This window comes from Elgaria multicarinata, chromosome 6, assembly GCF_023053635.1.
Source record: "Elgaria multicarinata webbii isolate HBS135686 ecotype San Diego chromosome 6, rElgMul1.1.pri, whole genome shotgun sequence".
NCBI lineage: Eukaryota > Metazoa > Chordata > Lepidosauria > Squamata > Anguidae > Elgaria > Elgaria multicarinata.
Genome location: NC_086176.1, coordinates 105,100,342 through 105,124,840, shown reverse-complemented (window position 1 = coordinate 105,124,840; position 24,499 = coordinate 105,100,342). Strand labels below are relative to the sequence as shown.

Genomic DNA, 24,499 nt, shown 5'->3' with positions numbered 1-24,499 from the left:
CTGATCATTTCAGTGGGGCTGGCACAGAGGAACTGTCCACAATGGAAGATTGTGATCTTAGTAATTTTATTGGACCGACCTACTGAATGGGAAACTCCATCAGGATACCTCAGGCAAAGAAGATGTGACGTCCATTTGAACCAAGCAGAGCGGTAGTTCTTGAAATCTATTTGGGCTGATTAACTCTGTATGTTCATTTGTTCAGGAGTGGCAACATCCATGGTTGGGGGTGGGGTGGGGAGCTGCACTGATCTCCTGAAGCCACTGAGGGGGGTCGCACCCCACTTTAGCCACTGCTAAATTTGCTGTCAAATTTGCTGCAATTGTGGCAGCGAAAACCATGACAATGGAACAAGGAAACCAACAAAGCGGGCCTTGTTTTCTTACGAAATCAGTTGGGGTTTTTTTTGCCGCTGTGGCAAATTCAGCCGTAATAGATTGGGACCCAGCAGCGGCTGCAAAACTGGCAGGGGACACATGCAAACTGCGTGTCACATGTCGCCTCCCCCCCGATTTTGTTTATCTTAGTACTATACTGTGTCATAAAGAATTGCTATTAAGAAACATAGAGGGGATCTACACAGCGTACTGAAGGCGCACGCAAATGCCTTCAGTGCGACCCGAAAGCGCGTGTGTAGATCCTGCTGGAAGAGGCAGAGGAAGAGGCGGAGGAGGCTGGGGAATCCAGCCGCGTCCTTGCTGCTGCCGCCGCCACCCACCTCCCCGCCGGCCTCGTCCCAGCCACGGGGGTGGGGGGCGATACCCCCTCCCGCCGCGGACCAGGCTCCTCCTTCCCTGCCCAGGCCAGCCCCAGCCCCAGCTCCAGCACGTCCTCTGGGCTGATCAGGAGGCCAGCAGGGAGGTGGGCGGCGACAGCAGTGTCGGCAAGGACGCCTCCTCCTCCGCCTCTTCCTCCGCCTCTTCTAGGGCAGGATCTACACACACGCTTTCGGGTCGCACTGAAGGCGTTTGCGTGCGCCTTCAGTACACTGTGTAGATTCCCTCATACAGAATCATATGCAATGAACAGAAACATTCAGAAGAAGAAAGACCAGAAAAAGCTACTAAATGATGAGAGCCCCCATATCCAACCTTGATGTACAGTGTCCATTAGGGATAGGGAACACCTGAGCTTTTACTCCTGAAGAACACACACACACACACACGTGTCCTTTGGTTTGCTCCCCAAAACATATAGCGGGCCTTCCTTTCAGCCTGTTCAACTCCATAGGTTTTGCATTCCAGACAAGGTCGTGTTATTCTGAATCAACAGCTTGCTGGCTGGAATGCTGTTGGAAAGTGCGGTCGGGAGAGACGCCGAAGGAGGATCACGTTTGCAAAATAAATAAACAAATAAATAAAAACCAATGGATTAGTCTGTCTGTTAAGCTTTTCTCTCTGGCTAGCATGCCCTAGATTGCAAGTGCTCAGCCCGGCCCACTAGCAATTTCCTTTTAAAGCACATCTTTGGTTCAAGGTGGCATTAAAAAGCAATCCCTCCTCTCCGCCGTCTCTGAACGTCTTTAGCAGCATTTCATCCTGTCTTTCGCGCAGGACAGAGAGTTTTCATCAGACACCGTCCGCGCAGCTTTCCATTTTAACAAAGTTAAAACAACAACAGCAACAAAGTAGTTCTGGCCTATTTCAGATTATTTAATCCTCTTTAGTCCTCTTTGGATCTCGGGCTTACAAGTTATTTAGTAAATTTCAATAAGTATCCGAGCGCACTCAGGGACACATCTGTACCAAAGTTTGTGTCGTGATCTAGCGAGAAGCGTTAGCTCGGTTGTTTCTGCCACCGATGCAGGATCACATTTAATTTCAAATGTCTGCACTGAGCCTACTGCTTTAAACTGGGTGGGGGCAAAATCAATGCTGCTACATTTCTTCATAGGCTTGTACAGGGTGCGCACCCAAGGAATTTCTTTTTTAAGGCAAACATTTATTGAAGGACATTATTTTTATTCATTCATTTATTTTACACTATTATTATTTTTATTATTATTATTATTATTATTATTATTATTATTATTATTATTATTTATATAGCACCATCAATGTACATGGTGCTGTACAGATTACACAGTAAATAGCAAGACCCTGCCGCATAGGCTTACAATCTAATAAAGTTGTAGTAAACAATAAGGAGGGAAAGAGAATACAAACAGGCACAGGGAAGTGTAAACAGGCACCGGGTAGGGTGAAGCTGACAGTATAGAGTCAGAACAAACTCAATATTTAAAAGCTATAGGGAAAAGAAAAGTTTTTAGCTGAGTTTTAAAAGCTGTGATTGAGTTTGTAGTTCTCAAGTGTTCTGGAAGAGCGTTCCAGGCGCAAGGGGCAGCAGAAGAAAAAGGACGAAGCCGAGTAAGGGAAGTGGAGGCCCTTGGGCAGGCGAGAAACATGGCATCAGAGGAGCGGAGAGCACGAGCGGGGCAATAGTGTGAGATGAGAGAGGAGAGATAGGCAGGAGCTAGACCGTGAAAAGCTTTGAAGGTCAACAGGAGAAGTTTATATTGGATTCTGGAGTGAATTGGAAGCCAATGAAGAGATTTCAAAAGTGGAGTGACATGGTCAGAGCGGCGGGCCAGGAAGATGATCTTAGCGGCAGAGTGGTGGACAGAGACCAGCGGACTGATGTGAGACGAAGGAAGGCCAGAGAGAAGAAGGTTGCAGTAGTCCAACCGAGAGATAACCAGTGCGTGAACGAGAGTCTTGGCAGAAGAGACAGACAAAAATGGTTGAATCCTGGCAATATTATACAGGAAGAAACGACAGGATTTAGCTACTGCCTCGATATGAGGAATAAAGGAGAGCGAGGAATCAAATATAAAGCCAAGACTACGAGCTTCCTTGACCGGAGTAAGCGTGACATCGTTGACAGTAAGAGAGAATGAGAGGTGAGGAGAAGGTTTAGGAGAAAAAACAAGCAGTTCAGTCTTTGCCATATTAAGTTTCAAATGACGATGAAGCAGCCAGGCTGAGATATCTGAAAGACATGCCGAGATACGATCGTGAACATCAGGAGAAAGTTCCGGAGATGAGAGATATAATTGTGTATCATCGGCATACAGGTGATATTGGAGGCCATGAGATTGAATAAGCTTACCCAAGGGCAGCATGTATAAAGAAAACAGCAGCGGGCCAAGCACCGAGCCTTGCGGAACCCCTACTGAAAGGGGAAAAGAGGAGGACGAGCTGCCGTTAGCCGATACGCGGAAAGAGCGACCCTCTAGATAGGAGGCGAACCAGTTATAGACAGAGCCACAGAGTCCAAGGTCATGGAGGGAATCTGAGAGAAGATCGTGATCAACCGTGTCAAAGGCTGCAGTTAGATCAAGGAGAATAAGAACGGAATAATGGCCTTTAGACTTGGCAGTAAGAAGATCATTGGTGATCTTGGTAAGGGCTGTTTCAGTGGAATGCAAAGGACGGAATCCAGATTGAAAGGGATCCAGAGCAGAGTTACTAGAGAGAAAGTCAAGACAACGAGAGTAGGCCACACGTTCCAGGATCTTTGAGACAAGAGGCAACAGAGAGACAGGTCGGTAGACACTGTAGACACTAATGCCCTACTCTGAGTTCAGCTTGCCTGATGTGGGAGGGCCATTACAGGTGGGGGGGGAATGAGGAGATGCTCCCCAAAGCCCCAGCATTGGTGGGGCTTTATGGTGATACTGGCTGGAGGAGGGGCTTATGAGGCAATATTAGCCTTTGGGGGGTATTCCTCCTGCCTCTTTGAAGCATGGCTCCCGGCAGGGAGCCTCCCAGCAGAGTGATTCCTTTTTGCTCCTGCCGCTGGGAGCAATTATTATTATTATTTTATTATTAATCCATTCATATCCCGCCTTTTTTCCTCCAAGGAACCCAAGGTGGCATACATAATCCTCCTCCTCTCCATTTTATCCTGAGAGTCTATGACTAGCCCAAAGTCACCCAGTGAGCTTCCATGGCCGAGTGGGGACTAGAACCTGGGTCTCCCAACTGCCAGTCCAACACTTTAGCCACTACACCATGCTAGCTCACAATGGCGCTGTCTCGGAAGCAGTGGTTCTTGGGACAGCGGTGGAGCAGCCGTTGGGCAGCCGGAGGAGTGTTCCTGCTGTGTCTGGATCCCCTTCTGGATCCCTACTCAATGGCCCCCTCAACTTTGCACTTAATTCTTGAGACATTAGGGTGTGCCTGGGCGCACCCAGCACACCCCTTGTGCACACCTATGCATTTCTTGCTTGTGTTGGAAGAAGCCAGTTTAGCATGCAGAAGCTCCATACTACACAGCTTAACATGGGCCCTAAATGAGTGGGGAAAGTAAATGCAGTAGCTGGCCAGTCAGTTGTGGTTTTATCTCTTTAGTTGTTGTTTTTTAAGTTAATATTTTTAAATTAAGCCTTGCTCAGCTCGGGGTAGCTTATGATAATGATATTGAGACCCATACTTAAAACTGAACAATCACATTAAAACAGCAAATTAGTAACCTAAAGAGGAAAGCATAGGAACAGCAGCACAAGAAACCTCAACCAGTGAAAAACTCAGGAATAAGAACATTTGCATTCTTTAAGTCTAAGGACTGGATCCAGAGCTTCTGCAAAAGGAAGGGTTCTCCTTGTGGAAGGTTCCTCCACTTGATTGGGGGTGTCCCCAAGCTCCCTCCTACTCCACAGCTCACCCCATTCAGCAGGCTCTCCTACACTCTGTGTAGCATTTTCAAGGGGCTGGAGGGGCTGCCATGAAAAGAAGAGGAAGGGAAAGTCCACTTCTATCAGCACCGTTGATTCTAGCTTAAATCTGGATCCAACCCTAAAAATATTAGTCATGATGCTTGTGTGGAACCTTCACTTTGGGAGGTAGGATGCCACTAAAGAGCTGCAAGGGTTATTGTCTGCTACCCAGAGCATTTGGCTGGCCACTGTTGTTTCTAAGTTGGTGGACTGCACCCCACAGATTTAAACACACGCTGTTTTACAAACAAACTTCCAAGTTTTATTTAAACAAGGGCTTCTATACAAAGCTCTCTGTATAGGGGCTGTGGACACTCTCTCCTCAATCCAGAAGCAATTCATGTTGCCCTTAACGACTTCCTGGTTCCTCCCTGGAAACACAACCCATAATGTTACAACTGTGGAAAATAAGATGTTGAACAAGATCAGGGATGGTGAAACAGTGGCGCCTCCTGATGTCGGACTACAAATCACATCATCTCTGACCATTGGAGTAAATCAACATCTGGAGGCCTACATGACCCCCTCATCCCTGAAGATGGACCTCTGGGCTAATTCAACAGGGCTTTCTTCTATCTTATGTAATTTTATGGAAAGAAACATGAGAGGAGCAACTCTATGCCTCATCTGGAGGAACATCAGCCTTGAGGCTACAGTGGTGAAAGCCCTGTGCCCTACAGGTAATATTCTTACTTCTTGCAGAGAAGGCATTGGAAATATTTATTTTTATTTTATTTATTTATAATATTTATATGCCACTGTCTATTTGTCTAGTACCATTGGGTCCAGTGTGGGCTTCTTCAGGAGTGGTCACACTACTGCCTCCTTAAAGACATTAGAGACAACCTCTTCCTGGGGGGAGGCATTTATCACCCCCCCGGACTCACCCAGTCAACCCTCCTTGGCTTGCTTTTATAAGCCAGGAGGGACAGGGTTTGAGAAGGCAAGTGGTTGGTTGCATTACTGCAAGCACCTTGTCCACATCATCAGGCCACAATAACTGGAACTGATCCCACAAAATCAGGCAGATGGTGGCATCAGACACCTCAACTGGAGCTGCACTAACAACGGCGTCAAGCTTGCTGCGGAGAGAAGTGATTTTGCCCTCAAAGTGCGATGCAAAAAGGTCACAGTGGGCCTGACATTCAGTACACAGCTGGTTGCAGATGAGGTGGAAGAAGATTGGTGACCACAGAGCTAAATACTACCTAGAATAGTTTCAGATGACAGGAAATAAGCCTGAATCAAACATATACATTTTTCAGATTGAAGTTAACCTCCTTCCCTCTCAATTCACTGGACTGATGCCCTACTGCTGTGAGTGAGCCCTAAATAACATAGGTCCAGAGCATAAAAAGGCATGTCTCTTCCCATATATGTACTTGTCAAGACCCTTTGGTCCTCTTTGTAGTCCTTCCTCTGTGATCCCCACCCAAGAAGTTTAGGTTGGTGGCTATGAGAGACATGGCCTTCTCAGTTAAGGACCCCCATCTATGGAATGCCCTTCTCTTCTTTTATGTTTTGCATTTTATATTTCTCCTGTGCTGTTTACCATTCTTGTTTGTTTTTGAATTGTGTTTTATTCTTTAAACTTTGTAATGTACGAGATAACTTTTGTCCTTCTGCTCCACTGCCCAAGGCAGGGGTTTCACGCTGCCTCAGAGCAGGGTCAGCCATGCCCAGATTCTTCCCAGTTTTAGCCAAATCATGCCTCTCTCCCACAGATTCCTAAAAAACAGTAGCCCATGTATTTCAGTCCTCGACAGGGGTAGATCTGGATCGCTTTTAGTAAACAAAGCAATGTGGAGCTACCAACCAGGGGTTAGGCCCACAATCTGCCTTCTGCAAGAGGAACAGACCTTCTGCAAGAGGGAGGACAATCCAGACAAGACTGAGATGCTGTTAGTAGGTGATTCCGCTGACAGGATGGGGAGTGTTCTACCGGTTCTGGATGGGATTGCACTCACCCTGAAGGAGCAGGTTCGTAGCTTGGGGGTTCTTTTAGATCCATCATTGTCACTTGAGGCTCAGGTGACCTCAGTGGCACTGAGTGCCTTCTACAAACTCCGGTTGGTGGCCCAGCTATGCCCCTATCTAGACAGGGATAACCTGGCTTCAGTTGTCCATGCTCTGGTAACCTTCAAGTTAGATTACTGCAATGCGCTCTACGTAGGGCTGCCTTTGAAGACGGTTCGGAAGCTGCAGCTCGTGCAAAATGCAGCGGCCAGATTGGTTTTGGGAACCAGAAGGTTCGATCATATAACACCTGCTCTGGTCCACTTGCACTGGCTGCCTGTATGTTTCCGAGCCCAATTCAAGGTGCTGGTTTTGACCTATAAAGCCTTACACGGCTTGGGACCACAATACCTGACAGAACGCCTCTCCCGATGTGAATATACCCGGTCACTACATTCAACATCTAAGGTCCTCCTCTGGGTTCCTACTCCGAGAGAGGCTTGGAGTGTGGTAGCGAGGGATAGGGCCTTTTCGGTGGTGGCCCCCAGACTATGGAATGATCTCCCTGACGAGGCTCGCCTGGCACCAACGCTGCTATCTTTCCGGCGCCAGGTTAAGACTTTCCTCTTTGCCCAGGCATATGGCGGCACATCTTAATCACCCACATGTTTAGGTTTTTTTAACGGTTTTTAATGTTTTATGTGTGTATGTTCTGTGTTTTAGAGTTTTAAATTTTGTATACTTGTTTTTATCTCAATTTTAGAATTTCTGTAAAGCAGTATATAAGTGTAATAATAATAAATAAATGTTCAAGGAAGGTCACTCCATCCACCCAACATTTGGGGATCCCCTGCTCCCACCCTCCACACATCACAGTTCACTCCATTCAGCAAGATCTCCTGACTCTCAGTGTAGCATTTCCAGGGAGCTGGAAGGGGAGCTGCCATGAGAAGAAGGGAACATGGAAGTCCACTTCTTCCATTGCTGTTGAACAGTTGAAGTAAGAGTGGTCATCCTCAATGAAGCACATAGCCACAGAGGGGCACAATGGAGTGATCCAGGCTTGGGGGAGGGGGAAAGGGGGCATAGAATACATGTAGGGGGCAAATAATACGTTGTAAAAGGGGGCATCTCAAAAAGTAAGAGTGCCCCCTGCCCCCAGTAATCCAAGCACTGAACACAACCTGCCTAACCTTACTTCACTCCCACACCCCAACTGCATATGTATTGCAGAGCACCTGGCAACACTGCGAGGTCTATCAGGTGCTGCCAGAGTGCAGGGTGACGTTGTGCAACGTTGTTCCCTTTTGGAAGGGGCGCATTCTCCCTGCTGTGACTTCCTCCTGCATAAGGCGTGAGGCAGATGGCTTAAAAGCACGCAGGATGGAACACATTGGCACCGCAGAAGGGCAGGTGCAGAATGAAACTGGAGTTAGCAGCGGCTGAATAAAGTGCTGCTCTCGCGCACGCACGGGACCCGCACCGATGTAGCTCATCAGTCCCTGACCCGCGGACCTTGCAAACTAAGAACAAAATGGTACAATTCAGGCACAGCATGTGCTAGGTGAAGAGCGGGCAGGTTTAATTTACCCCGGAATGATGGAGATTTCCTAGAGAATGGCAATATTTCTTAGTTGGGCCGACTAGAGCTGATAAATCATTTCCCTCTAATGATGCAGAAAAGGTGCTTAGCATTTCTGCCGCAGTGGCAGCTCTGTGATTAACAAGGCAAAACACAAAAACAACCCATCAGCAAAAAAACTTGTGAGCCTTAAACACACACACACACACACACACACACACACACACACACACACTGATGTGACAAGTTTGTATAAAGTGCTGTTTTTCTTCTGTCTGTGAAAGGACTAAGGAAACAAGCTTTCTACATATGAAATGGAGAAGAAAAGTCTCATTTACTTTGGCGGGAAGGAGGCAGGTTTTAATATCCACCGAAAAAGCAAAGATCATGTTTTCAATGCCAAATCACTTTCAGTGTAGAAATGTTGCAGGGATACCTAGAACTCTTCCAATTTTGCAAGAAGACTTTCTTTCTAGCCTTATATCCAATCCACATTAGGCTGTGCAAGGGATATCTGACTACAATCTGATTAACACCAGATTACAATATAGTGCTTTTTAAAGAGCTTAACGAACGAACAAACAAAACCCGACAAAAAATCCCAAACCAAACTCGGATCATGGTCACAGATCCCATCTGATCATATAATCAGGTCTCTTCCAAGTAAATCACTGATTGTGGTGTTCATCAAGAATGAGAAATAAATTGACCACCAGTCTTGCACAAAGCAATCTGCTCCTTAAATCTCTCTTTTGCAGCAATGCATCAGTGGTACCGGGGTGTAGAGTTTATTTATTGTTCTCCGTGTGATATACTTGAGATTCGGGCAGTCTAGTCCTGAATGCCCATGCACCACCAGTGCCATGATTCCTGATGTGCTTCTGGCGTTACCTAGAGTTTTAAAGACTGTTGTGGATGTGATTGTGGTAGGATGTGCTCTTAATCTCAAATTTCGTTAGGTCCAGCTAGTCAGGGGTGAATTGGAAAGCCTGTGAGTCAGGCTCTTTGCACCACCACTCAGAGGAAAGAACCATAGGGTGATGCAACTGGGATGTCCACAGGACAGCTCATAACCCTTCTGACCCAGGAAGCCAGGCGACACTGGAGGATTAACATCACCAGTGGGATTGGCTGATAGTGTGACTCTCAGGGTAACATTACGTTATGTCATCCTTGCCCAACCTGCTACCCTCCAGATGTTGAGCTACAACTCCTGTCATGCCAGCCAGCATGACCACTGGCACTACTGCCTGGGGATGATGAGACTTGTCATTCAATACACCTGGAAGACCCCAGGTTGGAGAAGACTGTGTTATGATAAAGCTGTAATTATATCCTTTTGTCACAATTGGTCTCCCTGCCCCCAGCCAAGTTTATTGGGACTCCCCATCTGGGAGAGGACATTTAATCCTTTCCTATTTGGGCCAGATTTTACTGATAACGCCCCCCTTACCTTAAATCCCCCATGGGCCTTAAAAGAAATTAAATGTGGACTTTTGCTTGGGAGACGGAGTGTGGTGATGAATGATAAAATTCAGGCTAGACTTCAGGAAAAACTTCCTGACTGTTAGAGCAGTACAATAATGGAACCAATTACCTAGGGAGGTTGTGGGCTCTCCCACACTAGAGGCCTTCGAGAGGCAGCTGGACAACCATCTGTCAGGGATGCTTTAGGGTGGATCCCTGCATTGAGCAGGGGGTTGGACTCGATGGCCTTATAGGCCCCTTCCAACTCTGCTATTCTATAATTCTATGAGAAGAATTAAACCTGCTCTCATCTGCAAGAGGTCCCAATAAAAATCAGACCCCCTCAACTTAAAAAAGGGACAGAAAGATGTAGAGCTCCATCAGCCAAGCGTTTTATTGCATGCTCATTACTGGGCAGTCACAGATTTTCGCAGGTCCCTCTCACAACTTTATCTTCCTCCTGTGCACCCCCCGCCCTTTCTAACCTTCTTTGCGCCACAAAAAACACCCCAATAAGTCCGACTTATTTTTAAAGACGGAAGTTACCACTACCTCCTGCTGTGTGCAGGAGAAGCAGGGCGCTCAAAACAGCCCACTGAATGGGCCCTGTAGACGTTATTTACTTCCTCTTTCGAAAGAGGAAGTAATGAGGGATAAATGCGCGGGCGGAGAAGCGACGGTAAGGAAACGTGATTTTCTGCTGTGTGATGATGCTCCTAGTTTGATCCTGGGTCTGGCTGCCTTCCCTCACTTTGGGAGCTGGCCCTGAGGGAGGCAGCAGATCTTCCCTCTGTGTTACCGAATAAAGAACCAATCCGTCATGAAAGGTATTTGCCCACTATTGAGTTCGAGCATACGACAGCATCTGAGTCTGAATTATTCATAGATTTGTGTCCAAGATTAATAGCCATCCTCTGGGCTAGTAAGCAATGCCAGCGGCAGGTTTTGGAGGGCTCTTGGGCAGGACACCCTCAATGGCACCCCTCCCTCACCTTCTCACTGCCATTATCTCCAGCTGCTATTGCTCTCCTTCCTCTTTCTCATCATTGCTACCACTTGCTTGATTGACAGGCAAAGAGCCCATGAGCAAGGCAGCAACATCTACAGCTCCTCCTTTGCGCACACACACACCGTTCTCTGGGCTAGGGCGAGAGGCAGGTGAACAAGTGGTTTACAACAGTCAAGAAGAACTCCGACAGTGGGCCTTCTCTGTGGTGGCCCCCACCCTCTGGAAAACCCTCCCTCAGGAGGCAGAAAATGTAATAACTTTTAAACGCCTCCTAAAACCATAACTTTTTAAACAAGACTCCCCTGGACTGTAATTTATTCCGGTTTTGTGTGATTTTAAAGTTTTAAACCGGATTTTATGGTTTTAGTTGTAAAGTGCCCGGAGCGCTTAGGCTGTTGGGCAGTATAAATATGTAATAAATAAATAAATAAATAAATAAATAAATAAATAAATAAATAAGAGGAGCAACTCCGTGTGTGTGTGTGTGTGTGTGTGTGTGTGTGTGTGTGTGTGTGTGTGTATCTTGTTAGTTGGCCCCTGATGGGGTGTGGACCCTTCCAAACGCCCAACCATGCCTACTCTTGGAACCACTGGCTGCCAATTAGTTTCTGGGCGAAGTATAAAGTGTTGGTCATTACCTTTAAAGCCCTACATGGCTTGGGTCCAGGCTACCTGTGGGATCACCTTCTCCCATACACTCCCGCCCCGCACACTCAGGTTCTCTGGGAAGAATTTCCTTCAGCCAGCCAAAATTAGGCTGACAGGTATTACCCAGAGGACCTTCTCTTCTGCTGTTCCCTGACTGTGGAATGGCCTACCGGAGGAGATCCATCAACTTAACAGTCTTTTAGCATTTAAGAAAGCCGTAAAGACTGATCTCTTCCGGCAGGCCTATCCAGTGGAATTTTAGGGTGCTTTTAGTATGGTTTTTTAAGGAAGTTTTAACAATGTATACTGTTTTTAATCAATATTTTATGTGTTTTATACTTATTGTTGTTCCCTGCCTCGATCAGGGTGGAGAGGCGGGTAAGAAATAATAATAATAATAATAATAATAATAATAATAATAATAATAATAATAATAATAATCCTGAGCTGCTCACCCTATTTCTGCAATAAATTCCTGTATGTTCCTATCTCCTTTTTCCATGTTCCTCTTTAATATGATTTGGATTCGGGTCCTTCTTTGCTCAGGGGAGTGGAATTCCATTCAGAACTCTCCCACTGGAAAGGGTGAAGGTAATATTTACTGATTCCCGTCCAGTGTTCTGGAGCAGATTTTAGAGGGCCAGAGAGAAGGGATTGCGATGCAAAGATGAAATCAATGAAGGTTGGTTCTTCCTGTTCCATCAGCACACATGCTCCACTGCATCAGAATCCTTCCATGGATGGGAGGAGCCCTTCCATTCAGAGAAGATGACTGTGGATCCAACCCAATGAACAAAAATGTCTGAATATCGATCTTCAAGTTGCCTTCTCATTCATAGGCCAACTTGGGGCTAGCAAGGAATTCACATTACATGTGAATTTGGAACTGGAATCTGCATAAATCTGGAAAATGCAGGCATGGGTGTGCATACAGTGCATGTATGTACATATAAATGGAATCACTTTAATGAAGATTTTAATGCGCTCTGATGATCAGCTGTTTATGGACTAATAACACATGGTCATTATTTAAGAACCAAGTATTATATCAGGGGGTTGGATCTAGATTTAGGTGCATATCCTGGGTTGGCCGAAGCAGACTTCCTAATCCCTATGGCACCAACAGAGTTAGGGGACTATGTGGAACAGGGTAGGTTATAGGGCGTAGGGGAAGTGGGGATTCCTGAAGATTTAATGGAGGCACCTTCCATAAATGGAGCTCTGAATAGTTTTTCAGGGTCCCTCTTCTCCCTCCATTGCCCTGGCATACCATAACCTACTCCATTCAGCAAGCTCCCCTGAACCTTGCTGAATTTTCAAGAGGGCTAGAGGGGCTGTCATGGGTTCAAGGGGACAGGAAAGTCTGCCAGCCCAGTTGCACATGCTTAAATCTTGATCCCACCCTATCTCTTAACACAAATTGTGACTTGTTAGATATGCTTGAACAATGGAAATGAAAATCGTTTTTATTTTAATGAAACTGTAACCATGTAAATGTCTCATGACTGAGAATCCAAAGATATGGATTCAAATTCAAGATCAGTAGCCAAAGATTCTGCAGATTATTTCAAACTTCGATTTGAAAGTCAGCCTTCCTCACCTCTGAATGCTTGTGGGGAGCCCACAAGGAGGACATGAGTGCAACAGCACCCTCCTGCCCATTTCCCCCAGCAACTGGTATAAATAAGTGATACTGGAGGTAATATATATAGCCATCATGGCTAGTCATCGTTGATTAATAGAACATGATGGCAAGAAGTAGAATACGATGGCAACGTACTGTCACTCATCAGCGACTGGAATTTGGTAACTGACCCTGAAAGTTCTGTATAGCCATCAAAACTCATAGACGTTGATAGATGAGATCCCACCCCCAAAAGTTTTTGCCCTTCTTAAGCAAGCACGAGCTTGTCTGGGAATTGAACAAAGGACCTCTCACATCCAAAAGCAAGAATTATACATATAAGTGAAAGGTGTGGAATCTAGTCATCATGTACACCTCTCCTCTCTGTCCATTTCTCTTCCTCTCTAGCAGGCTGTTGAACCTCAGACCTTTGGGCTACAGCCAGCCCACCTGGAATTCCAACCCACCCTTCCATGGTTCCCCAGATGGCCATTCCCCAGGCACCACACCCTTTCACTCACCTGCCAATTGGCTGGTGGCTCCCTGATGTCACGGTTTTTCCATTCTAAAAGGTTGAGATACTCTGTCAGCAAGATGTTTAGGCTAAGGTATGCTAGAATTTTTGGTATTTTGGTCTGGCCTCTTTTACCTTTAGCCCCACCATCACTGGAATGTGCGCCTCAAGCATTTCTCTAAAATTGAATTTGATCCTCAGGTTGAAAGACGTTCAAGCACCCTTGCCTTATAGATTCTTCCTTTCAGCCTTCACTTCCACCCTTCCCTTCATAAGTCTTCATTGGCCCTCTTCTTCTACTCTTTTAATCAACTATTCTGTTCACACTACCCCTCAGTTAGAGTATCTCAGCCAAACGGGAACCAGAGATCTTTCCTTCTCTCCAAAATCCAAACGCCTGAACATGCAGCCATCCGTGTACTGCTAAACTATGGTCTCTTCTGAACGTGATGAGCTTGGACATGAATTCAGAAGGATTGAAGCCGCCCTTTTTTTCAGGATGGCACTTTCATATATATATATATATATATATATATATATATATATATATATATATATATATATAAACATTTGTGCAGGAGCAGGCTTCATATCCTGATAATGGTCAGTAGTATCAACATCACAAACACATCCCATCATCTTATAAGTAACACAGACCATTGATTTTTGTTTAACTTTCCTTTAGAAAGAAAAGTAAAAGTGATATCGACTAATAGAAGTGAGAACACTTTCTGGACTGATAAAATGCAACAGGGCCAACCAGGATTTATTATTCTTTCCCCCACTTTAACAAGGTGTAAATACAATCAGCATTTATAATTTACAATTTCAACAAATGTTTCATGGGGGAAATAAAGATGACCATTTCTCTTGGCTCTTTAGTACAACTCAAAACTACAATAGTAAGGCAGAAATCGTTCTGCCTAGAGATATGACAGTAATCTCATTATCGCATGAAACCTGTGGAAGATGTTGATTGCTAGCAGTACAATGACAGTTTACATTTCTTCAAGTCCTTAGCTTTGCATTGGATAGATTGTATCTTATTTTTTCAATGGGGTAATTCTTTACATAGTTCAGTTTATTTTTGCATACATGTTAGCACCTTCTTGACATTTTGCCCATTGTCCATAGGTGCGTTATATCCTTTCATATGTACATAACAGTTTTCAAGTGAAATACAGGTGCTATCTTTACAGAAGAGCTATATATTGATGATAATGAAAGCAATTTTACATTGATATAGCACCTTCCATTCCAAAAGATATGAAAGAACTTTACAAAGGAGTTAAAACTTACAAACAGCTTTCTCCACCAATTGAAATTCAAGCCAACTGTGGGCCATTTTTTTTAACAACTATATTACAATGCATAGCCATATTACACACTGGTTGAGGCCAAGAAGTAAAGGACATGTGCTTCTATTACAGTTATGTCCAGAAAGCAGATTCTTAACAGCTACCCAAGTGAAGAGTGTGAAGAGGCCTCTAGAAGAACTCTTTATGTTCTGAGAAGGACTCAGATGATCAGAACTTCAGTTTTACACATCATCTGGAATGTGGCACTTCCAAGAACACCAATGGCACGTTTAAACTCATTGCATTTGAGGTTGTGTCTGTGATGACAACGCCACCTATTAGGTCGGTCAAAAGCAGTACTTCTTGTGACACCTACAGAAATGGACAATGCAAAATGAAATGAAACAAAAGTGTCAGAAACAGTTTATAAAAATGGCACATTTATTGCTACAGAACGGTCATGTACATGACGGCATCGAATAACTACAGATGGAAAACAGGTAATGGCCTACAGAAAGCTGTGTTTTTCTTCTTGAAGAAACTCAGCACACAACCTGTTTGGACACTTCTACAAATCAGAAATACACCAAAAACATGAAAAAAATTGAGGCACTCAGCCACACATTGAAAACAAAGTGTAACTGTTTTATCTTTTTTTTTTCCTTTTTGTCCCTTTTATATTTTTCCCTTTTTTCATTTTTTTTCTTTTTCTTTTTAACTGTTGCAGCTATGTGTACAGTCGCAAAAAATTTCCCCACTGCGACCTACAACTAAAAAAAGAAAAAAAGAAAAAAGAAGCTACCATACAATTTCATCTCGGTAACACATGGTAAAATAACATCTTTTAAATAGTAAAATAAAGTAACAAACTTTTACTCAGAATGATTCCAAAAATCTACAAAGAAGAAATATTCAGAATCCGACAATTTTCCCCCTTGCAATATTTATGGTATAAAAGGATTGCTCCTGTGAAAAATAAGCCAAATATATTTTTTTTATTTTTAAATTTAGGGTTTTCTTTTATCCTAATAGGGTGTACTACAGTCTATTTTATAGCAAAAAGGTCACTAGACAAACGAAGCTTTGTAACAAAAAGCCAGGCACTGATACATGGTAAATCTCTGCTTTTTTTCTCTTATCTTCACTTAGTTGCATCACAAGTAACAAGAATGAAAAAGGCCACAGTTCATATATTTTCACCATTACATAAGTCTATAATACTTGAAATGAGTATGGTCAAACCAGCACTGCACAAAGGTGAATCAACTTCAAGTCCCATGAGAAAGAATATGTCATTTAAAAAAGAAAGAAAAATAAAAACAAGAAGCCGAAAAGGTCTTGGTGCCCCATGGTGTTAGAATTCATCATATTCCATCTTTAGGATATCTTTTTATTTTCTCCTCCTTAAGTCAGTCCGTGGACTAAGTTTAATTTATTTGTGCTTTTTCTCCCCTGATGAATTCTCTTCGTTCCTGGCAATGTATGTATTGTTCACCTTTCGGCACAGATTGCACGTGCCTATCAGATAGAAAGATGAAACTTGCAAATTCCACCCCACCCGCTCCCACCCGCCAAATGAAATTAAACACAAAAACAAATCGGAAGACTGCATCGGTACAAGTTGCATCACTGGTTGAACTGACAGTTGTATAAACATTAGTGTTCCTTGCAGTTACACATAAGACAAATGTTTTTTAAAAAAAGTTCTAGATGAACAGATTTCCCTAATCAGCATATTCATAAATTACTTGAATGTGGAGGTGGATCACTTCCTAAAGTTCTGATAGGTTCCTACAGAATAGTTTCTGAGTACTATTTGTTACCGTACAATCCATGGCCCTCCTTGGTCTTAAAAGAGAAATCACTACCAGATCTACTAACAAGTAGCAGCTGCCTCATGGATACCTGTATGAAAACGATAGCAGTAGCAAAGGCTAAGGAGTTCTTGATGTCTTTTTTTTCTTATGGACACACACTAAATTAATGCATCAATGCAGAACCACTCCCCCCCCCCCACAAAAAACAGTGCGACTGCTTAATTTTCAAGTTTAAATTCCATTATGGAACACAAAACCATCTCAAAACCATACAGACAAGTTTGGCTTTTTTTACATAACTAACCTTCTCCTGGTTCTAAGTACATCACAATCACTATTGCTGTTTAGAATCATGCTCTGCCCATAAGCACACACTGAAAGTATGGATTTTTTTAAAAAAAATATCCATCCTTTTATCACTGATAAGGAGTGATCTTGACTGTGCATGTTTAAAGGCTGACATAATTACATCAAGCTGGGCAATTAATAAAATAAGATAAAATAAAAATATGGTTACTTTGATTTGCATTTGCTACCTGACTTCTATCTTATCATTTAAGGCTCCTAATTGTTAAATTAAGAAATAATAATTTTAGGTTCATTTTTTCTGATATTCATATCAGAACATTACCTTTTCAAAATACAAGTGGGCAGTACTCAACAATCTTACAGACTGAGGAGGGTGATTGAAATCTTGATGTTATTGACATAAGCAAATGAAAAAAAAAAACTTTCAGTAATTATGGAATTTGACAGCCGTTTTCGATTTTTAGCATAAACTCATCTCCTGAAGAAACAAATTCCCCCATAACTATTTGCATTTCTTGAATTTTGAATACTGACCAGTATTAATATGCTTGACAATTAAAAGAGAATCCTTTAGCTTGTTCTGAATATCAGTAATTAAATGAATTTGGATGACCACACACATTAACATTTAAAGAAAGTCTATTAAAAGTACGGCATTTGTAATGAAATACTCATTTGTGGCTCTGACTTAAACTAACATGGACGCTGCTCTATTATGCATTTAATTATAATGCTTTTAATCCACCTCCACATTTGAGAAACTTATTAACAAATAAAAGCATTTAAAGTTTTACTGCTTGTGAACATATTTACAATTTTCAACACGCACACATAGGTAATCAAAATGTTTATGGGATATGTAGAGGGTGGTTCACATGGTAAACTATCATATTTGTTCTTTATGTTTTTCAGAAACATAAAAATCAGATTCTCATGTCATTGAAATGAGATTTTGTTTCAACCACACAGTTTTTAAAAAACAAAAAACAAAAAACTGATACAATGTATTAAAACACATAATAACAAGAGTCTACATGTAAAAATATAACTTTTACATACACAATTTCAAAATAATGATACGCTTGCCATTTTGTTGCATAAAATTTACAAATGTATTTTTTTCCCATTACTATGTAACTGGCAAAACAGGAGAACAGATGGAACATCTAGACCGTTTTTTCAATGGACTTATGGCATTTACTCAGTGCTGATAGGTGGAAAATCTATGTGAACAGGGAGAGTTCATTCAAAAAATACATGCCAAGTTTGCGTGGCTATTTTAAAAACAACAACCAGAAGCTGGAACTGGAGACAAAAGGATGCTGACAAAAACTTAATTAGGAGCACAATTTGTTAATTGTTCTATATACCAAAGTCAATCTTTATAAGATTTGCTATGGATACTAGTTCGGTTGCATCCAAAGCTAGTCACTGGATGAATTGCTGGGCCACGGGTTTGATCTATGCTTATTATTATTATATATATATGTTAAGTAAAAACTTGATTCATACTGGCCAGAGAAATACTGTTCTATTCCCCCCTCCTCAAGAAAGTGCAACTCAATGCTTTAGAACGGGTAAGGCTTGTTCTAATGCTGCATGACAACTGGATATTGGCATTTTTTCCCCATGAATGAAGGAGGTGGCAGCATATGGTCTACCTTTCAGTAATCCCTTAAAAAAAGGTTTTTTTGAAAAAAAAAATCAAAATCTGTCATACAACTAGCAATTTCCCCATTTGAAATCTCCCCCTCCCTGCCTGCCCTACCAAATCTGACCATGTATTCTGAAATGCCTCGCTGCATACTATATTTAGGCTACACACATTAAAGTTAACACTTCTACTGGTTTGTTAAATCACAGCCACCTTTGATTATGTTATGTTTTCGATGATATAAACATTGGAAGGCACAGTGGTAACATTGTAGCATTCTAACCTTGTACCTCTGAAAATCCCAGAAATAGGGTCTAAATGAGAGCAACTTTTATGATTCCCCCCTCCCCCCACAAAAATGACTGTTTTGGGCCAAGTCTCAGTTGCTTGCAGTTTAGCTGCACATGATGTGACTTGTCAAGTCTTGTATTCTCCCCAAAAGACTGAAGAAACAACTCTATTTATGAATGATAAGCAACATCAGGGTCAGCGTTTCATCCTGAACTGCCCTTCCAGCAACAGAGTTGGCACTACAGGTTACAGTAAAGAACCAAAGGAGGAGTGGCAGAGAAATAAGACAAAAAAAAAATTCCCTTATTTACAGTAAAATCTTCTTTTTAAAAAAGTTAATCAGTACTTTTTTTTTTTTTACAGGAGCAAAAAGTCTGAAACAAATGAACAAAAGCTTACCATATTCACTAATTTTAATATATATATATTTATTTATATATATATTTATATATATTTATATATGTGTGTGTTTGTGTGTATGTGTGTGTGTCATAGGTCTATAAGATCCATCTGTTCCTCCTACCCTAAGGAATGGCTAATGTCATCACTTCAGTTTTCATTACGACGTTTGCTGGTTTTGTAAATATGTGGGTAGCAATGCTTCCCTTTTTAATATCCAGTAAGTATAAACACTAGCTGACTAGTACACCAACGAAAACGTTCATTTTTTTTTCTTCAGAAGTACACTTTTCATTATTGCAAGTTTACAATTTTTTTAAATTAAATATTTTTTTTTTCAGACTTACAAATTAATTATATATTTTTTTCCAAAAGAAGTTTAGGCACAAATGCATTGTCCCACAGTGTGGAGAAGATTGCCATTCAGTCTCTCGGCTGTGCATTTACAGCTCCTAACATACTGCTTGAAACATTCTGAATGATATGTTGAAGAGAGGTGTCTCTCAAGTTGCACTTTTCTTTTTCTTTTTGTTTCGAAATTGGGAATGCTGAAATCTCTTGCGTCTGTGATTCGTAACTACTCAGACTTGTCTTATTATATTACAAAAAGGGGGGTTAAGTGTTTATGTGGTTTTAAGATAATACAGCTGTTAAGGAAGTGGTCTCTGGTTTACATGAAGAAAAATGTGGCAACTTGGACCTGCAAGAGAAGTGAAAAACATTTAGGTCAGCCAAGGAGAGCAAACATTGTTATTATTCTTAATATTTCAGACAATATTTTACTGTATAAAACACCTTACAAGCTATTTCTCAAGAAACTTTTCCATATCAGTGGGAGGTAGATTGTTATTACATTCTATCAACTTACCCATACACTATGATCAACATCTGAGGCCATCCTTCAAGTACCTCCTTCGAGTGACTTTTGGGGCCTACTTGGTGGTGGCCACAAGCTATACCTACTGCGGTCTGACTGGCACCAACATTGTCATGTTTTCAGCACCAGGTTAAGATTTTATTGAATACTCAGTCATAAAGGACATTATTTTTATTAATTTATTTATTAAACTCTACAGACACTGACGCCCTACCCCGCGTTGGTTTGCCTGACCATGGGAAGGACGTTGGAGGTGGTGGTGGGGGGAATGAGATGGTGCTTCTCAAGCCCCAACATTGGTGGGATTTTGTGGTGACACTGGCTGGAGGACGGGTTTACAAGGTGATATTAGCCTTCAGGGCCCCTCCTCCTGGTCTCTTTGAAGTGCAGCTCCCAGCAGAGCGATTCCTTTTTTCTCCTGCTGCTGGGAGCAAAGATGATGATGATGATGATGATAATGATGATGATAATAATAATAATAATAATAATAATAATAATAATAATAATAATAAATTATTTCTTACCCGCCTCTCCCTTTGGATCGAGGCGGGGAACAACATTAGAACAGGGGAACAACATTAGAACAGGAATCAATACATCTTAAAAATTCATGATTTAACATTGATCTGGATAGGCCTACCGGAAAAGGCTAGTCTTTAAAGCTGCCTTAAAATCACACAGAAAGTTAATTTTACGAATCTCCTCCGGCAGGCCGTTCCACAATCTGGGGGCGACAGAAGAAAAGGTCCTCTGGGAAACTGATGTCAGCCTAGTTTTAGCTGACTGAAGTAAGTTCACCCCAGAGGACCTGCGTGTGCGGGGCGGACTATATGGGAGAAGGCGATCCCGCAGGTAACCTGGACCCAAACCATTTAGGGCTTTAAAGGTAATGACCAACACTTTGTACTTTGCCCTGAAACTAATTGGCAGCCAGTGGAGTGATTTTAATGTTGGTGTAATGTGCTCACCCCTAGGTGTACCAGTGACCAACCTGGCTGCCATATTTTGAACTAGTTGAAGTTTCCGAACTAGGTATAATGGTAGCCCTATGTAGAGCGCATTGCAGAAGTCAAGCCTTGAGGTTACCAGCGTGTGCACTACTGTCTTTAGGTCTTCTGAGGTACCCTCTCAGACGCAGCGGTTCTTCAGCATGGCAGCACAGCAACTGGGGGACCGTTCCCATTGTGTCTGGATCCCCCTCTGGATCCTCACTCAATGCCCCTCTTCAATTCAGCTCTTATTACTTGAGACATTATGGTGTGCCTGAGCACACCCAGCACACCCCTTGTGCATGCTTATGGTTACGTTATGTTATGTTATTTATTTTTAAATGTATACCATTTTTGGGCCCTAACAAAGCCTCTGAGACAATACCCAAAACAAAATGCTACAATAACACAATTAAAATAGGGAATTAAAGCTAAGAAAAGAAGAGTTAAAACCTTTGATCCCAAATTAAATACCATTAAAAGCCAGGCAGAATAAAAGTTTTTGCTGCCTGCCTATAAGTCATCAGGGATGGGACTAGTCTAAGCTTCTTTGGAAGAGAATTCCATATCTGGAGCACTGTCACAGAAAAGGCCCTGTCTCGCATTCCTAGCAGCTAAAACTCTTTCAGTGGTGGGACAATGAACAAGGGGTCAGAAGATGATTGTAAACCATAGCCAAGTCCATATGGAAGGAGGTAGTCTTCCAAATATCTTGTCTCCAAGTTGTTTTTCTCTTGGAGAAGCTAATTTTTTCAGCTAATATTAATATTATTAGGTAGAAAATAGTAATTTAACTTGCCTTTTTCTTTTTACATCTGTCCCATGTGATTAGATGTGTCTCCCATACCAGGGTGGGGTCCTGCCAAAGAAAGTGGAGGAGGGTCTGAAGATACTTTCTCTTCTTCCCTTCTTTTCAGACATGCTGCTTTAGGATTCAGATTCCTTTCTGTGGGATCAAAGTGAAAAGGCATTTTAAACATGTTAGTATTTAAAGCGCATTGACCAGTTTACTTCAAAGTCCCAGTATGATTGATGCCTTTCCCATCTTCCACCTTCTGTCTCCATTCTCTTAGGATTCCTAGAGTGATAGCAAACTGCAAGCATTTTATACCTCTGAATTTCAAATCTGTGGCTATTTTATGTTTAAAGAGTGTCTTTCTCGGTTTTGTCCTAAGTCTTTGTTCATCAAAGCGTGTGAACGTTCAAGATAGAGATTGACTAGCATCTTCAGAACTATCCAACTCAGACCCATTATGAGATGAGTGGCGTACAAACCAGTAAATGAGTGAATTAAAAATCTTGCTAAAAAGCTACTGATTTAATTAACATTATTCTGGGCCCGCTGTACTTTATTAAAACAAAGGGCATGTCTAAACACCAGCCCCTTTTCCTGGAGTCGACCCTGGATCATCCCTGTGCATCCAAATGATGCACAGGGGATCCTTGGGGCAGTCAAGGACGACTCCTCCATTTCTCCAGGATAACTGGTTGCCTAGTTATCTCAATTTTCGCTGCAGTCCCGGGACCATCCTGAGAACTGTGGCTGGTGTGGTGCGGGCTCCCGGGGCCTGAAATGGGCACTGAGGGTGGGGGCAGCCATTTTGGATGCCGGGGGTGGGTGGGAAGAATGGATTCATTTATTTATTTTCACTCACTTTTTTTCAGTGGAGTGCAATTGCATTCCTTCTCCCTTGTAAAAAAAAATGGGATGTCGTGCGGCTGTCAAGATTCTGGGGGAGGATCGCAGAAGCAGGTAAGTCCGCGATCCTCCCCCCTCCCTCCCTCTACACCCTTAAGGTGTAGACATGCCCAAAAATACAATAATCCATCTAGAAAGCAAACTAGCCAGTTGAGTTTGACTGGTGTCAATGGCCACAATCCAAGGTCGTCACTGAGAGGATAAAAATAAACAATGTATTTGATGTGAATTCTGCTAAGAGCAGCACGGACTCAAAATCTAGGAGTCACTCATCAGAATCTACAAACTTCCAGAAAATCTAATCTCCCAGTAGAGGTATGTGGTTGCAGGTAAACTGCAATCTGAGATGGTTAACATGAAGCACCTTCCTACATGGGGCAGTTGCCATGCGGATGAAGCTTCAAGAATGGCAGCCATATTATGAGAAGATGCGCTAAATTAGTTTGAACATAACTGCTGTGGCAAATTTAAGTGCTTTAGCATCACAGGTGGACTGCAGTCATAACAGGCTTTCACATAGCGTTCTTGTAAACTGGACGCATCACATCAAATGTTGCACGATTACTGGGGTGGTTGTACAACACTGCATTTCCCGAAGAGAAATAAATGTCTTCTACTGTAAGCGAGATATGGCCTTGCATCTCCAGATCAAATAAATGATCTGGACAGTCTATTTTATCAAAGTACTTGGATGAAATTGAAATCGGCAGAACATTCAAGGCATATATCAACCATGGGAAGATGCCGCCCTATATGCTAAAAGACACAGGAATCAAAGGGGTTAGGGAAGGGGGAAGGGGCTTTGTATGTCTTATTAAAAAGAGAGGGAGGAAAAGATGTTTAATAATATGTCTATTAAAAAGGATGTCAATGGACCCAGATTGCGTATTTGGCCAGGAGGCAACAATTATATATGTAGCCATTTTGTCGTTTATTCGTTCAGTCACTTCCGACTCTTTGTGACTTCATGGACCAGCCCACGCCAGAGCTTTCTGTTTGCCTTAGAGAAGTTAGTTAAAACAAGAAATAGGGAAACCCAACAAGCTGGAAGTGCACCTTAGTAAACCGCCCAGAGAGCTTCGGCTGTGGGGCGGTATATAAATGTAATAAATAAATAAATAAACAAACTGTGCACAAGATAAAACCAGCCTCTAACTGACCTCTGACTTGCTGCTCTAAGCTGAGGATAACCGCTACAGCTTGATGCAAGATCAAAAGTTTGGTTTGGGGCTTGTCGCTCTTCAGGTGGAGCTGCACCATCCGGCCCAGTTCCTTGAAAGCCTCGTTGATGTCACGGACCCGGAGGCGCTCACGGGCATTGTTGGCCATTCTCCTTTCTTTCTCACGCTCTGCTTTTTGCTCCGGTGTAAGATCTTCATCGTCATTATTGCTGAGAGGCAAACAGAACACAGTATTTTCAAACGTGGTACAAACTTTGGTTGTGTTCTACAACAGCTCACCTTTTGCTGTTCCACAGAATGTTCTTTGCTAGGAGGAATACAGGAATATAGCAATTTTCTGACATATTGTCTACACAGGATCATGCCATAGTTTTTACATTGCAGTTTCACATATCGTGCTAATGCGGAAGCCCAAGTGACATAAAAGGTCAATGATATACTTCACGTATTGTTTAAATCTTAAGAGT

The 24,499-nt window shown here is 42.6% G+C and overlaps 1 protein-coding gene across 22 annotated transcripts in view; it reads right to left on the bottom strand.

Moving 5' to 3' along the window:
* Positions 1–14,249: 14,249 nt before the first annotated feature.
* The window catches only part of TCF4 (transcription factor 4), a 410,485-nt gene continuing 400,235 nt past the window's right edge, over positions 14,250–24,499 (bottom strand). For 21 of the 22 annotated variants that reach the window (XM_063128224.1, XM_063128230.1, XM_063128233.1 and 18 more), the window contains 3 exons: positions 24,012–24,241; positions 21,952–22,098; positions 15,240–19,986 (listed from right to left, as the gene is read on the bottom strand). In XM_063128224.1, coding sequence (XP_062984294.1) covers positions 21,962–22,098; positions 24,012–24,241 — 367 coding nt within the window. In that variant the 3' untranslated portion in view covers positions 15,240–19,986; positions 21,952–21,961. Of the gene's footprint in view, positions 15,189–15,239; positions 19,987–21,951; positions 22,099–24,011; positions 24,242–24,499 lie in introns of those variants that run through there. The other variant, XR_010025561.1, reaches the window with a different exon arrangement.